This window comes from Ornithorhynchus anatinus, chromosome 5 (genome assembly GCF_004115215.2).
Source record: "Ornithorhynchus anatinus isolate Pmale09 chromosome 5, mOrnAna1.pri.v4, whole genome shotgun sequence".
Classification (NCBI taxonomy): domain Eukaryota; kingdom Metazoa; phylum Chordata; class Mammalia; order Monotremata; family Ornithorhynchidae; genus Ornithorhynchus; species Ornithorhynchus anatinus.
Genome location: NC_041732.1, coordinates 54,132,282 through 54,148,763, shown reverse-complemented (window position 1 = coordinate 54,148,763; position 16,482 = coordinate 54,132,282). Strand labels below are relative to the sequence as shown.

The 16,482-nt window shown below is 41.2% G+C and overlaps 1 protein-coding gene across 1 annotated transcript in view; it reads right to left on the bottom strand.

Moving 5' to 3' along the window:
* Positions 1-5,906: 5,906 nt before the first annotated feature.
* Positions 5,907-16,482, bottom strand: part of TRPM1 (transient receptor potential cation channel subfamily M member 1) — an 80,030-nt gene continuing 69,454 nt past the window's right edge. Inside the window, exon 30 of the mRNA XM_039912210.1 lies at positions 5,907-7,583. Within this exon, the coding sequence (XP_039768144.1) occupies positions 6,299-7,583 (1,285 nt within the window). The 3' untranslated portion in view covers positions 5,907-6,298. The remainder of the gene's footprint in view (positions 7,584-16,482) is intronic.

Sequence of the window (16,482 nt, the reverse complement as noted above, 5' to 3'; positions counted from 1 at the left end):
CTCCCAGATCCATGCTCTACCACTACACCATGCCGCTTCAAGGTAAGGTACACGACGGTAAGGAGCTTCTGTTTGATATGAAGAAAGATGGGCAACTGTTGGAGGTTCCTGAGGAGCCGGGAGATATGGACTGAACAGTTTTTTAGAAACATGATTTGGGCAGCAGAGTGTGTGACTGTGGGCAAGTCACTCGACTTCTCTGTGCCTCAGTTACCTCATCTGTAAAATGGGGATTAACTGTGAGCCTCACGTGGGACGACCTGATGACCCTGTATCTACCCCAGCGCTTAGAACAGTGCTCGGCACGTAGTAAGCGCTTAACAAATACCAATGTTATTATTAAAATGATAAGTGCTCAGATCTGCTTGGCAGCAGCTGAGTTAGAGAGTTAAGGGTGGATGCTAGAGATAAGAATAATAATGATGATGGTATTTGCTAAGTGCTTTCTATGTGCCGGGCACTGTACTAAGCGCTGATATTCTCTCTGCCCGTTATAAACACTTCCTCTGTGCAGGTTCTCGGTCCTGAAGTCGGAAGACTGAGGCTCATCTATGGTTTCTGGCAGGTGATTCCATTTTGGGGAGGTAGGTAATGGAGATTTGATGCCATAGAAATTTTAGGTCCAAATGAAATTTTCTTCCGGAAAACTCTCAAAAACTCGCTTTGAGCAGGTAGCTACATCCAACGATGTATAATTCACTCTTTAATCCTGGGATTTTAGTCTATATCCACGTTTTCAGATTTTAGGCATAGGGTCAGGAGGAAGTCATCACTGAAGATGTGAATTTATAATTCATAGATGGAATTTGGCTCCTAAACTAAGCAATCTTCCATGACTGTCAGGAAAAAAATAAAAAGTCTTGGAATTTCCAAAATAAAAACAGTGGAGATTTTGAAGTCATGAATCTTCAGTACTTAAAGGCTTTGACTTTCGTTAAAGTGTTTCTTATCACTCTGATAATTTATGGTTTTGAATATAGGTACACATCCAAAGACAACACAATGTATTGGATCGGATATCTATTTTTAAGATTAAATGTTAGGATCATCTGAAAATTCATTATTCCAGTGTACAATTTCTTATGCAAAATTGAAAAGCAATACCAAGCTATTTTAGGGCATTTCCTTGTGTAGCCCATTTTCTTATGGGACAAATTCCAGGACAACTGTCAAGCAGCTGAAGACTTGGAGGGATGAAATCAAAATATCTTGAGAAAACATTTGCTCTTTGCCATGAGCCCAAAGCATTAGAATAAACAAATGTTGTTTTCCCTTTGGTAGAGGTCTTTTGTCACAAAATATCATTAAAGCATTTACAACTTTTAATTTTTATTTTTCAAATAAATTAAGAGCAGCCCTTTTGTGTTCATTTACAATTAAACTAAAAAAACCCCACTTTTTTAAAAAAAAACCCATTACCAGCAAAGGACAAACAACGTGGCAGATAAGTGGCCATCAAGCGAATGGCTTTCAGTGTTTTCATAGGGAAATATCTTAAGAAAAGGGGGAGGAAAGGACCCTGAACAACATAGAGGAAATGAGACACTTGGAGAGACAGGGGAAAAGTCTGCTTTTCCCTGCAAAATCTCTGGGCAGTGCTACTTCAACCGCACATTTTAATCTGGAAATGAACCTGGAAATAAGCCTTTTTTTACTTTTCAAAACAAACCTGCTGAATTTGTAAAGATGAATACTTGCACTATTCTCAGAAGTTAATTACCAGCTCATTGTGGGCAGGGAATGTGTCTGTTTATTGTTATATGGTACTCTCCCAAGCGCTTAGTACAGGGCTCTGCACACACAGTAAGCGCTCAATACATACGATTGTTTGACTGATGGATTGAAGTCACTGTCAGACGCAGTTAAATACAAAATCACTAATGGTCTTTAAGAGTAGTGTTAGAAAGGACACTGGCGAAAAGAGGGTGGTGAAAAAAGGATGAGGAAGAAATTATTTCAATTATTTGATCTATTGCAACAGTACATTGAAATTAGTCTTCTTAGTGCACGTAGTGGACATCTATCAGGGAATCTGCATAATATTTCTCCCTAATAGTACTTTCCAAGCGCTCAGTACTCTGCACACAGTAAGCGCTCGATAACTATGATTGAATAATAGTAAATTCATATTCTGATAAATTCTAATTTTTGTTTTTCTTGCACACCCCATTGAATGACTATCAGACATGAAAACGTAAGATGTGCATTGAGACGGGTTTCCAACTGAAATTAATTTGATCTAATGTACAATTAAGCAGATCTTCTCTAATGCCTAAAGTATACTCCCTGGAAGTAAGTTTGGTGCTCAAGATAAACCTGAACTCTTTCAGGCATTTAAGGTATCAGTCAGTCGTGCTGATTAAGTGTATACTGTGTGCAGCACACCGTGTTAAGCACCAAGAGACTTGGACACTGAGACAGATGGGTCTCATGGGACAGGCAAAGGTGATCAAGCACAGTTATTATTACAAAGATTAATTCCTAAGTGTAAGATGAGGCCAAGCAAAAAGAAATGATTAAAGAATGCATCAATTCTATTAAACATGATGTCTGCTTTACGCATCAACTGATGAATTTGAAATACATACCCATTTCTCCTTCTCCCTTGTATCTGTAAATCGTTTTAATGTCTGCCTCCCCCGACTATATTGTTAACCCCATGAAAGCAGGGGTCATTTCTACAACACTGTTATTCTCTCAAGCACTTAGTTCGGGGCTTGGCACCCAATAGTTAATTAATGAATACTATTAACAGATTGATTTCTGCAATGGAGTTAGATCAAATCATTCTGGTTTGGGAGATTCTATGTACATTGTATAAGGAATGAACAAGTGTGACAAAGATAATGTTTTTCCAGGGAGAAATATTACAAAAGTAGAAAAGCTAAATTCAAAGAACATGGAATTATTATTGAAGTGCAAGTGTTTGAACTGGAGATAATTTTGCCCAGCATTTTTCACACTGCAGAAACACAGTACTACAGAAGGTACCAAATGTAGGTCCATTTGCATTTTCTAACATGTCTGTATTTCAGACACCATTCCCCTTCATTAGATTTTATTTTCCACAAATTTATTCATCCACATCTTTCACTAGAGTACTGTGTATTTCAAATCTAATGTAGTTCAAAATAAATAGTAAAAGTAAGTAGTAAAAGACATAATTTAGATATGAATTTGCAATTATATGAGAACTACAAGCTGTAATGTGAAAGCAAACTTCAAAAAGCAGATGGTGAAAAAGCATACTCCAAATTCTGCAAATAAGAAAGAAAACTTTAATTCTTAACTTTTGGCAATCTGATCATATATCCTGAACCACGAATGATCTAGTCATTAAAGTATGATTATTGATTGGCGATCACCCCATCACTGGCTTACTATGCGCAGAGCCTTGTACTACATGCTTGGGAGAGTCCATGGAACATAATGAGGACACACTCCTCACACTTGACACTATAATAATGATGATGATGATGATATTAAGCGCTTACTATGTGCCAAGCACAGTTCTAAGCACTAGGGTAGATACAAGATAATCAGGTTGTCCCACATGAGGTTCACAGTCTTAATCCCCATTTTCCAGATGACATAACTGAGGCACAGAGAAGTTCAGTGGCTTGCCCAAGGTCACACAGCAGACACATGGGGGAGCTGGCATTTGAACCCAAGTCCTCTGACTCCCTAGCCTGTGCTCATTCCACTAAGCCAAGCTGCTTCTCTAATCTTATCTATAAGATAAACTTGTTGTTAAGGGTATACACTCTTAATTCTACAACTGTCAGGACCAGAGGCTGGCCAAGGTAATTTCATTGGCTGAAAAAGTGTTTCTGACCTATTTTTGCAAGGAAGAAAAAGACCATTCATGTGACGCTGCGGTTCACATATATGTGGCATCCTACTCTGCTCCTTCCCTAAGCTTCCTTTTTGAGACAGGGGGACTAACTGATTCTGGGTGTCTCCCTGCGTTCCCTTTCCCGGGCCTAATATCTCCTTCGGCCTCTCCCCTCTCTATTCGTGCTATCCTTCTTTTTCCTTCCCTTCCCCTCCTCACCCGGAGGGTCGGTAGCGCCTCCTCCGGAAGGCCTTCCCGGCTTTTCCCACCGCCTCCCTGAGCTTCACAAACCCACCTACCAGCCTTTCTAGTGCCCTTGTATTTATTTACACCTATCCTTGGCACTCGTGTTTACTCGATTGTGCATTCAGTTTATTTTGATTGCTCTAGTTACGGAGAAGTAGCATGGCATAGTGGATAGAGCACGGGCCTGGGAGTCAGAAGGTCGTGCTTCTAATCCCAGCTCCACCACTTATTTGCTGTGTGATCTTGGGCAATTCACTTCACTTCTCTGTGTGCCTCACTTACCTCATCTGTAAAATGGGAATCAAGACAGTGAGCCCCACATGAGAGAGGGACTGTGTCCAACCCGATTTGCTTGAATCCACCTCAGTGCTCAGCTCAGTAACTGCTTAACAAATACCACAGTTATTAGTATAATAAATATCTTTATGTTGTCCCCCCCAGTCATTGTGTGAGCTCCTCTTCGGGAAGAAAGGCATCACCTCTTTGTGTTGTACTTTGGTAAGCATTTAATAGAGGTCACATGTCTATTGAGAGCTTAATAATAAATACTATTACTACTAAATGGGAGCCCTTGGGTGGGCGAGAGGCAGGGTCTTAGAGCCCAGAGGATGACAATTCAACCTTTTGTCCTGGAGCTGGGGGGAGGCAAGACAAGATTGTAGGCTCCTTCTGGGGAAGAACCATGTCTACTAACTCTTGTTGAACTGCACTCTTCCAAGCGCTTATACGGCGGATTTCGTATGGTAAGCGCTCAATATCATCGATTGACTGCTAGATTGATTTCCTTGGGTCCAGAGGGGCGGAGTAAGCCCTTGCTTGACTCTGAAGCCTGACAGAAGCAAAATATGCTGCTGTCTAAGCCCCAGAACCCAGTGAGGGCAGGACAGGACAGAGTCGAATCTAATGCAGTTCAAAAATAAATAGTAAAAGTAAATAGAAACCAACTGGATGCGAAGCTCTCATTCTGTAGCTCCATTTCCAGCTTCGTAGATCAGGGCAGACCAACAACGACCAAACACCCACATAGACATATTCATACGCAAACAAATACACACTTGCAAAGACAGTTCTACCTCACATTATATGTCCTTAGGTGCTAAAGTGCAGGTACAATGAACTCGAGTCCACCAGTAAGACATGGGGAAAATAGGAAAATATACCTTTCTCCTTATGTTCATGTACCGCCACAAAAATTCTGGGTACTTTAGCCAGGAGATTAAATAGCCCCAAATATTTATGAACTTGTTTCATTTATTCACTGCCATTTACTACCCAGACAGGGAGACAAATAGACAATTGGAATCTTGATTATTTTATTTTGAGTTATTCTGGTTAAAGAACATTCTAACTCCTTTGGGTCAACAATATGCTACTTTCACAACAGGGCACTCATTTTTAATGATATCTTAAAAAAAAAATCAGTGCAGAATTTTTCTAAGTCCTAATGACTTAAAATATTTAGTTAATTCCAGGACCTATAAACTAGTGTAAGAGAAACCATGTGGCCCTCACTGTACTCATCCGCTCAACTGTATATATCTTCATCACCCTATTTATTTTGTTTAATGAGATGTACATCACCCTGATTCTATTTATTTGCCATTTTTTTAATGAGATGTTCTTCCCCTTGATTCTATTTATTGCCATTGTTCTTGTCTGCCTGTCTCCCCCGATTAGACCGTAAGCTCGTCGAAGGGCAGGGACTGTCTCTACCTGTTGCCGATTTGTCCATTCCAAGCGCTTAGTACAGTGCTCTGCACACAGTAAGCGCTCAATAAATACTATTGAATGAATGAATGAATGAAAAAAAAAAGTGGGTGGAAAAATCAGGCCTTCTGCAACCCCAGGTTGGCAATGATTTTAAAAATCAGAACTACCTGCTGCTGCAGTATTTTCTATACCCCTTTCCCAGACCAAGGCTAACTAAACTCCCAGGTTTTAATTCAAGGAGGGGTGGAGGTTCAAGGAAAGGAACTCCACCAAGCAGCATCAGCAGCAGGAAATTCTGCTTTTAAACCACCTTCCCCTCCCCTCAGTTCTCACCCACCAGGCTTGAAAGTACACACGCCCGGACCACTCAACTGCTTGTAGCTGACCCCTAAATCAGACTAAGGGGAGCCAAGTTGCATTTTCTGCTAAAATACCTAGTTACGATAAGGGTTAGGGTTCTGTAACGTAAGCTGACGTGACACCCTGTGAGCGTCTAAAAGCCACATCTCAGCATTCCTTTTCTGTGGAAGCATTTTCTTGCTTTGCTCCTTGTTCCGTGGCACCGCCAGAAGCCACTACCAGGTTGGCGACACTGCTGGCGTGCCCGGGTCTATCTAATTTGTCCTGAATGGACTTGGCATTGCGAGAATGGCCATGTAAACTTTTTGACCTCACAGAGAGAAATCCACAAGTCCGGTCTGATTTTACAGAGAGTAAATTTGCCGTCTCAGTTTTGTCGATGACGGGCCGGGGAGAATGAGAGGCTGAGGTATCTTCTTCAGGAATGTCACTTTCATCTTCCGTATCGGTCAACTGCTCTTTTTGTTCTGCTTGCCTCGCAGCTTCAGATACAGTGGAAGGTAATTCTGTACTATGAGAACGAGAAACCTTCTGCTGAACCCTGTATTTCCATTCTGCAGTCCACTGTTCAACCGTAGAAGGACGAACGTGGTCCATAATTGAAGTATATTCTGTACTCCAGTTGTTCACTCCACCAAGCAGTTTCTTTCTTTGGGTGAATACAAAGCTTCTGGACTTTACGGTTGTGGTTTTACAAATGCTGGAAGTTTCATCAGGATAATATCTCATCACTTTCGGTTTTTCTAAGGGATAAGAGATGGTAGCTTCTACCTTTGTCTTGTCCCCTACTAGTTGAGCGTTCTGAAATTCTGATTTATTGTGTCCGTTCCTATCGGGATCTGTTTGATTTGAGTTTTGGGAAATCGATTCTTCGCTGTTGGAATTCCCTGGCCGATCATCTGTGGGAATCCCGATATCCGAAACTGAGTTTGGTCCTAAACTATCCTCTGTGTTGCCCGATGGGATTTTATTGCAATCTTGTGCTGCAACCAGATGGGAACTGGATGTAACCCGAAGGCTTTCTTGGCGCTCTGGCATCAGATGAGTCCTGGGTTCCACGCCATCCTTCTCTTCCTTCAAACGAAAAGAACAGGCCCTTTTCCGTAATCCTGATCCTGGAGACAAAGGACTGGCGCTATCCTCGTAGACTAACTCTTCTCCACTGATGTGGTATTTATACATGCTACAACCATCAGAGCTATTGACACTGCTTTGTCTTAGGAGATAAGTTGCATCACAATCCGAGGAAGCCCTGGAGCGGGTCTGTGCGAGCTCAGACTTGTCAATTCCCACAAGATTTTCAAGAGCGTTTACCATTCTACCAGAGAGGTCTTCCAGCTGAGAAAGTCGAAGGTCAACGGTCTGCAGGGAAGCTTTCATGAAATGCTCTCTTTCATTCACTTCTTCTAACCTCATTGACATATTTTCAACTCTAATGGAAAAAAAATACATATATATATATCTATTAAGTAGTGACTAACTAGAGGTAAAAAGTATTTTTCTCAACAAATACCATCATCAACACTGTGGTAATAGTAATAATAATTACAGTATTAAAGTGCTTACTATGTGCCAGGTACTGTACTAAGCACTGGGGTAGACAGAAGTAAATCGGGCTGGATACAGTCCCCGTCCCACGTGAGGCTCACAGTCTCAATCCCCATTTTACAGATGAGGTAACTGAGGCCCAGAGAAGTAAACTGACTTGCCCAAGGTCACACAGCAGACAAGTGGCGGGGCTGGGATTAGAACCCATGACCTTCTGACTCCCAGGCCCGTGCTCTGGCCTCTGTGCCATGACAAGCAGGGCTTGCACAGGGAGAGCAAGGGCCACTCTGTCTTATCCCACCGCCTGCTGAGAGGGGTGGAAACCTCCCAGATCCCCAGGCTGGGTGTTGCACCCTGCTGACTGAAGAAGAAGGAGCAGTGAGAAGCAGCGTGGCCTAGTGGAGAGAGCATGGGCCTGGAAGGCAGAAGGAAGTGGGTTCTAATCCCAGCTCCGCCATTTATCTTCTGTATGTCCTTTGTCACCGTCTCTGTTGCCTCGTCCGTAAAACGGAGATTAAGACTGTGAGCCCCATGTGGGACCTAATAATGATACTGTTGGTATTTGTTAAGCGCTTACCATGTGCAGAGCACTGTTCTAAGCGCTGGGGTAGATACAGGGTCATCGGGCTGTCCCACGTGAGGCTCACAATTAATCCCCATTTTACAGATGAGGTAACTGAGGCACAGAGAAGTGAAGTGACTTGCCCAAAGTCACACAGCTGACAAGTGGCAGAGCCGGGATTCCAACCCATGACCTCTCTGACTCCCGAGCCCGGGCTCTTTCCACTGAACCACGCTGCTTCTCAACCTATCTTGTTTCTACTCCAGAGTTTAGTACAATCCTTGGCACATAGTAACAAATACCATTAAAAAAAAGAAAAAAACCCTACAGGGTGACTTTGCTTTTCTCCCCACCTACCCTACCCCCATGTCCCACCTAGAGCCCTTCTGGGCTCTCTGTGGGGTCAGACAACACCCTTGGTGGCCTGTCACCTATTTATCCCACTGTAGCCTGGGCACCACAACACAGCGAGGGAGAAAAAATCCATTTTTTCATACTTAAATGACCACAGTGGCACTTATTGTTTTATCGATTCAGGGCTGTGGATGGTCTGGCTTTTAATACTACTTTTATTTTATTTTTTCTAGTATTTATTTGTTACTCTCCTATAAATCGACGCCTTATTGAGGCAGGAAAGTTTGCATACGCCGATGAAGCTTAGAGCTACGCCATATAGGACTTCCCGTAATGGAAGGTCTAAGCCGAAGCGTCAGACAAAGTTGATTCACTTGTGCTGGATCAAGTGATCAAGTGATCAAAATGTCGATCAAAGACCACGGCAGAGACTCAGGTTTTTACTATGCGGAAGAAGGCAATGGTAAACGGCTTCTGTAACTTTACCAAAAAACTCTACGGGTACACGTACACTTTATGACAGAAGATGGGGTTTTCTGAAGAGGGTGTGTCCACAGAGGCGCTATGGGTCGGAAACGACTTGAAGGCATTTGAAGAAGGAGAAAGTATTTCTTAAGCGCTTACTACATGCCAGGCCCCGTACTAAGCGCCGGGGTAGATACGTGATAATCAGGTTGGACACAGTCCCTGTCCCACATTTGGCTCACAGTCTGAGTCAGTGCGAGGAGGATTTAACCCCCATTTTACAGATGAGGTAACTGAGGCACAGAAAAGTGAAGTGATTAGCCCAAGATCACACAGCAGAGAAGTGGCAGGGCCAGGATTAAAACCCATGGCCTCTGACTCCCAGACCTGTGCTCTTTCCACAGGGCCATGGTATGGCTGTAGCTTACTTTTCCCTTTGGCTAAAATCCAGACCCTTCTCTGGCCTCTCACCCACCCTTCTGCCAATTGTTCTTCAGGCTTTCATGGGCAATCCCCCTGCACCCATCTCTCTTACCAAGCTACTATTGATCCATTTCCCATCCATTCCCACTGCTGGCCCTGGCCATCTGATAGGACCCTGAGGGAAATTTCTCTAAATGTTCAAACAGTGAAAAATATTTATGATATCAATAGTACCTCTCATCTTCAAAGACCATAAAATATTTATAAGAAAGAGAAAGGAAAACTGCATTCGTTGATTTAAAATATTAATAAGCTGGATAAAAGTGCAAAGGACCAGAAAGAAAGGCTCGGTAGACTGTAGCAACATTATTAGGAATTTCTGGGTTGGCACGCTGGTTTGCAACTTCCCTTTTTTTAGAAAGGTACGTACAGAACCTGATTTTGACTATCTCATTTAGTGTGTGGAAATACTTCATTTTGGACAAGGATTGTCATTATTTGTTGCTGAATTCTACTTCCCAAGCACTTAGTATAGTGCTCTGTACACATTAAGTGCTCAATAAATACAATCGAATGAATAAATGAATAATCAAAGTGAAATTTGTCAATTTGAAAGAGAATCATAGAAATGATACTTGGTACTTCTACTGCTCTTTTATGTCAACGAACTTAATTCAGTAGGAATTAAGATAGTACAAATTCACCTGCTGGTTCCTTTCTTATCTGGTCCCTTTCCTTTCCCTACCCCTTCTCTCAGATCATGGTTTTAACTCCTCACAAACAAAACATCTGCTTCCTGTTCTCAAATCTTCCACTTCCAACCTATTGCTCTTATCATTTTTCCCCAACTAGAATTTTCTTCCTTAATAGCTTTCTCAAATCACATCCCTTCCCTCCTTCCAAGTCTTCTCGAAAGGCCCCTCTATGAAGCATTCCCTGATTAATTCCAACTTTCATGGTCATAGCAACTCCTTGGTTGTTATGCATTTATCTGTTTGTTATTGACTGATCTACTTGTTTGTTATTTAAATCTATTTTTACATTCTTTTAGTTACTCTGTAGTCATCAGTTTTGGTCTACTAATTTTTTCCATTAGCTTGTAAAATCCCCAAAGGCAGGAATTTTGTCTCAAACTTCTGAAAGTCATCTCAAATGTCCAAGAGTGAGAACTCTCTACACGGCAGGTGTTATGTATTGTTGAAGATGATGGTGGAATTAAAATATCCGGTACTTGTCACTGTAGAACAAATATAAGGGCTATTCCAGATCTTTTAATAAGCTAAGGAACAATATCAGGTAATGTCCACTTTGCAGTGCAGTATGTTTGGGGGTGGTACGTGGTAATGTTGGATTGTGGGCAGTTTCTGGCCGGCAATGGGATCGATCAAATAGTCACTCCTCCTTAGTAAACTCTTTTTATTCATTTATTTACTTATATTAATGTCTGTCTCCCCCTCTACACTGTGAGCTCACTGTGGGCTGGAATGTGCCTGTTTGTTGTTATACTGTAATCTACCAAGCTCTTAGTACAGTGCTTTGCACATAGTGTTTACTAAATACGATCAAATGAATGAAAGAATAAAGTAGGTGGTTACTAGATTTTATGATTGGCCTCCAGACTGGATTTGTCACTGTCCCTTATTATTATGGGACTAAATAATAATAATAATGATGATAATAGTTCCTGCTCTTGGTCTGTTTCCCCACTTGGAATATGTTGCTAGATTCCCAGTGGATTCTAGCCTCCAGTGGAGGTGAAGTAAGTGATCTGAGGCATTTGCCAGCTTTTCTTTTAATTAAGAGAATGGATTGTTCCCTGGAGACAAATAATTTCTGAGAGTAATCTATTTCGGGTCCTGGGCTCTCAGTTTCAATCACAGGGGCCAATTTCAAGAGGACAGAGACCCCACAGCTTTTTTTAAAATGGTATCTGTTAAGTGCTTACTGTGTATCAGGCATTGTACTAAGCGCTGGGGTAGATACAAGCTAATCGGGTTGGGCACAGTCTATGTCCCACATGGGGTTCAGAGTCTGCATTCCCATTTTACAGATGAGGGAACTGAGGCACAGCGAAGGTAAGTGATTGGCCCAAATGGTAGAGCCGGGATCAGAACCCGGGTCCTCTGACTTGCAGGCCGGTCCTCTATCCATTAGGCAACACTGCTTCTCACTTCTCAAAGTTCAGCTTTTTGACCTGGACTTCCAAACTTGCTCACCGCAGGTCTCTAACAAGACTTAAGTTTAAATCTGCCCCGTCAGGACTGAAAAGATCCCAAATGGTGGCTTTCTGGCCTGTTAGCACTGGCTTCAAATTCATTTGATCCTCACCCTCAGGACACAAAACCGACATCTGAGACAAATACCTTTTCTTTTACTATGGCATTTACCACAGTGACTCTGAAGGCAGTTTGTGTCAGTTCAGTCCCTCATATCATCCCCTTTCTATTTTGAATCTGGCCTAGCTACTCTCGTCACACTAGTTACCTGGGCGTTCTTCTGAATCATCAAGCTTTGCCTAAATCTTATTTCCCTCTTTACATTAGAATTGGTTTCACTTCTCCTAATTTACTGATGAGCTCTTTTGAGGAGAGCAATAGAGATTTTTTTTTCCCAGCCAAGGGCTATATAATTTCTTGTTTTGCAGGCTAGGAAAACAGTTTCCAATAGTCTTTCCTATAATTAAAGGTAAAAGGAAATAGAAAACAAATGGATCAAACCATCAAAGACTACAGTCACCAACATTTACTTTTTTAAAAAACCTCCAGATGTTATACTAATATCTCTGGCATTTCTTCCCTCAGCTGAAACCCGTGTAGCTTTGGACATCATTAACATAATCTGGTTTGAATCAATAACTGTTGTTTTCTTTTTGGCATTTTAGATTAACTCACAAATTTACCCATCTGGGCCTCTGGAATTTTCCTGTCAGGAAAGTTGCAGTCCAGTGTCTCCTTCACCTCTGCTGATACAGTAGGTCCTTCTTATTTTATTTTGCTTCAATTTTTTTTTTAATTGAAGGAAGTGAAAGAAGGTGGTGTATTAGTAAGTGGGGAAATGAAATTTGCTAGAAAGAAGAGTTTCATGAAATGCAAAGACCATAGAAACAAATTAGGTTGTGGAGAAAAAGCATTTTCTATGCCATTTCATGCCAAGATGCATGTTGGCATTTGTGACATGTCCACATACTAATTTAGAACTGAGCCTGCCTGCATGACAAGGGGCAGGATTATTCAGGTTTCGGTAGTTCAGATGAACTGGGTCCTGAGTGTTTTTTAAGGAGAGTCATAAACAGGCCATGGTGGGAACCAGTCCTGGAATGTAGGACCCAACCTGAGTTCCCGAAATGGGACCCACATCTAAGTTGTCTCATAATCAGTAACAACTCATTTCACCATTCACATGGAGAAGCAACGTGACTTAGTGGATAGAGCACAGGCCTGGGAGTCAGAAGGACCTGGGTTCTAATCCTGGCTCCGCTGTGTGACCTTGGACAAGTTACTTAACTTCTCTAGGCCTCAGTTCCCTCATCTGTAAAATGAGATTAAGTGTGTGAGCCCCATGCATGACAGGGACTGTGTCCAACCTGATTAGCTTGTATCTACCCCAGTGTTTAGAACAGTGTTTTGCACATAGTAAGGGCTAACAAGTACCACAGTAATATATATATATATCATATATAATAATACAATATAATAATAATGTGTTACTATTATAAACTATAATATGAGAGTCATTAGGGGTCATGGTTTATAGACTTGGAGTGAAATTGCCAGTTTGTGGAAAACCTCCCTAATGCATTGTGGTTCCTTTATTCTTTTTGGGATTTGGATGTGAACATTATGAAACAAAGACCCAAAGTACTTAAATAAAATATTTCATATTAAAAGAAAATTTCATTGAAATGTTCCCTTCTAATTGCATCGTTAGATCAATCAATCTGTCAAACTTTGTGAATGTTTCCAGTGACTTCGAACAAAGTAGCACATAACAGCATTTTGTAATTCTGTTTTCTAAAAATAATCTAAAAAGGATTGATTTGAATGTTGATTATTCCATATAAGATACACATTTTCATTCAGCTAAGGGATGTGATTGCGTATTTTTTCATGAATATGAAACATTGAAAACTGTAATCCTGCCACAAACCTGTAAATATAACTTGAAAAGGTGAACTTTCTCAACGGCATAGTTCAATATATTGCACCAAGCGAGATTAAATATTCCTTCTCCTCCTGATCCTCTTCCTCCTCATATTTGAAACAAATGCACTGATAATTTTTCATCTGCAAGGCATTCTATGAAAAATAGCATAGCCCAGTGGAAAGAGCACAGGCCTGGGAGTCAGAGGACCTGAGTTCTAATCCCCGCTCCACCATTTGTCTGCTGTGAGACCATTTAACTCAGTTACCTCATCGGTAACATGGGGATTAAGACTGTGAGCCTCATATGGAACATGGACTGTGTCTGACCTGTTAGTGCCTGGCACTAAAAGCTTCACAAATATCATTAAAAAATTTATAAAAGAAGAATTTCCTAACTGACCATGTCAGATATTTACTTGAGCAGGTAGCATTTTATGTAAAGGTTACAAACCACTTAATGTCTTCATGAGATTTTGCATTTGAATTTTAAGACTCCTGCAGTTACACGGCGGATGAATAGACTGTTAAACTCACCGAATCCGGTGTAAATTACTCAGATCAGTTATTTTTATTTCTTCCCTTTTGGGTCTTGGCTCTCAAATTTTGTAACTATATTTCTAGAGTGAAAATTCCCTCCTACTCTAGTGCTACTTTGAGGCCGAGTGCATAATTGGTGAGACATCAGGGTGTTGGTATGATTTCCTTCTCCACACCGAGAGGCAAATATTTTTGGAATTGGAAAGGAATCTCCTTTCTCTACTCTCTCTGGAAACAGCTTATTCATTTGTCCTACTGAACAAGTCCTCATTGTGACTGTAGATGATGGGCTGTAGACTCTAGACTGTAAACTCACTGTGGGCAGGGAAGACATCTACCAACTTTGTTAAATTATACTCTCCCAAGCGCTAGGTACGTGCTCTGCACAAAGTAAGCTGTCAATAAATACAGTCGATTGATGGATATGATTGAGTGGTTTGAAGATCATTGAAATAAAGGACTGGATGATTTTCAATCTCAGGAAGGTAAAGAGGATCCTATTAGAAAAGGGAAATGAGAGTTGAACGATCTATAGGTCTCTGAGATTTATGAGATTTATGTCAGGATTCTTAAGTCTTGTATGACCCTGAGGTAAGATAATGTGGCTTGATCACCTTTTTCCATTTTTAATGAAAATGCAACTTGTACAATGATTTTACATCTTGTTAGTCAAACTTGTACAATTTCGGGTGGGGTGATTGGCACTGAATTCTGAGGGATTTCTTCTTGAATGCTATTTAAAAGCTTCCTGTGGCACAGACAAAACTGCTTACTGATTTTCAGACCTTGGTTCAAAATCTAGGTATTTAGCCTGTTTATGCTTCAGGGAGTCGCTAACTTGAAAACAATTCTGTTCCTTTTTTTACATAGATTTTATTCTGCTTTTAGTGATGAAAAAATTAATTGTACGGCTCAGTTGCACTTGCATACTAACCTTTCCTACTACAGGATGCAATTTAAAGTAAATGAGTAGAATTATTAAAAGAAAACTAAGTTTTATGGTTGCCACTAAAAGCAATCAAAGGCATCCGAAGCAGAAAGTCTTAGGTACGTAAACTCTCTATGGGACACATGAGCGCAAGTAACTCAGGTGGATCACTAAGACTTATTGGCCTTCATCAGCTTTCACTGGTTTGATGAATTGCCACAGCACAAAAATAGAGCCTAAAGGAAGGAAGTGATGTATTGTGAAGAGAAAATCACAGATTCTTACTGGAAGACCAGAGTACTTGAAAAAGGCAGAGTAACACCGGAAAGTGGCAGAACAGTACAATGTTCAAGTGCTTCTGGTACCTAATAATAATGATTCTGGTATTTGTTAAGTGCTTTCTGTATGCCAATCACTACACCGAGCCCTGGAGTAGAGACACTGTGGTCAGATTAGACGCAGCTCCTCTCCCACATAATAATAACAATTACAGTATTTGTTAAGCACTTAAAATGTGCCGAGCACTGTTCGAAGCACTGGGTTGGATACAAGGTAATCAGGTTAGGTACAGTTATAAGGCTCCACAGTCTAAGAGGAGGGAGAACAGGTATTTGATCCCCATTTTACAGTCGAGGAAACTGAGACACACGGAAGTTAAGTGACTTTCCCGTGGTCACCCAGCAGGCGAGTGGAAGAGGAGGGATTAGAACGTAGGTCGATGCTTTTTCCATTAGGCCATGCTGCTTTAATAACATTGTAATAAAGAACTAAAGTTAAAGGAGAGAAAGAATAATTGCAGCTACCTTATCAAATGTTCCAAAACAGGCTGAAATGATTGATCGAAAAGAAAGCACTACGAAAAAAAAATTAGGTGCTGCGGCTTAATTTTCCTTTTATTCTGTCCCAAACACCCCGACTCCTCAGCTATTCCAACTGTCAGGAGGTGACAGGAGTTAGGGATAGAGGGATCTCCTTTCTCTTCAAACCCATTAACAGCACCTTTTCTCCCTAGCTCATTTTAGGGATATACAGTGGAAAGGAAAGGACATGGAGGAACAGGAATGTACAATACTCTTCCGCTGTGGAAATTCAAACGTTCGGTTTCCTCTATCCCCCTTTCATTCCTATTTGTGCAGATTCCATAAGGGGGGAAAGTATACATCCCAGGGGACTCTGTCTCTTTCTAAAGCTTGATCCAAAGATCATAAAAATCAAGCCCAATGTCTGTGGAAAAAAAGCAACTCCAATCTGTGTAATTGAGGAAATATGCTACTAAAAAATAGAATTTTGGGAATGAACTGGGGGTCAAGGGCTGAGTGCATATTTACCTCCGTACCCAAGGTGGTGGCAGGGGGAGGGGGTGGGGTTGCGT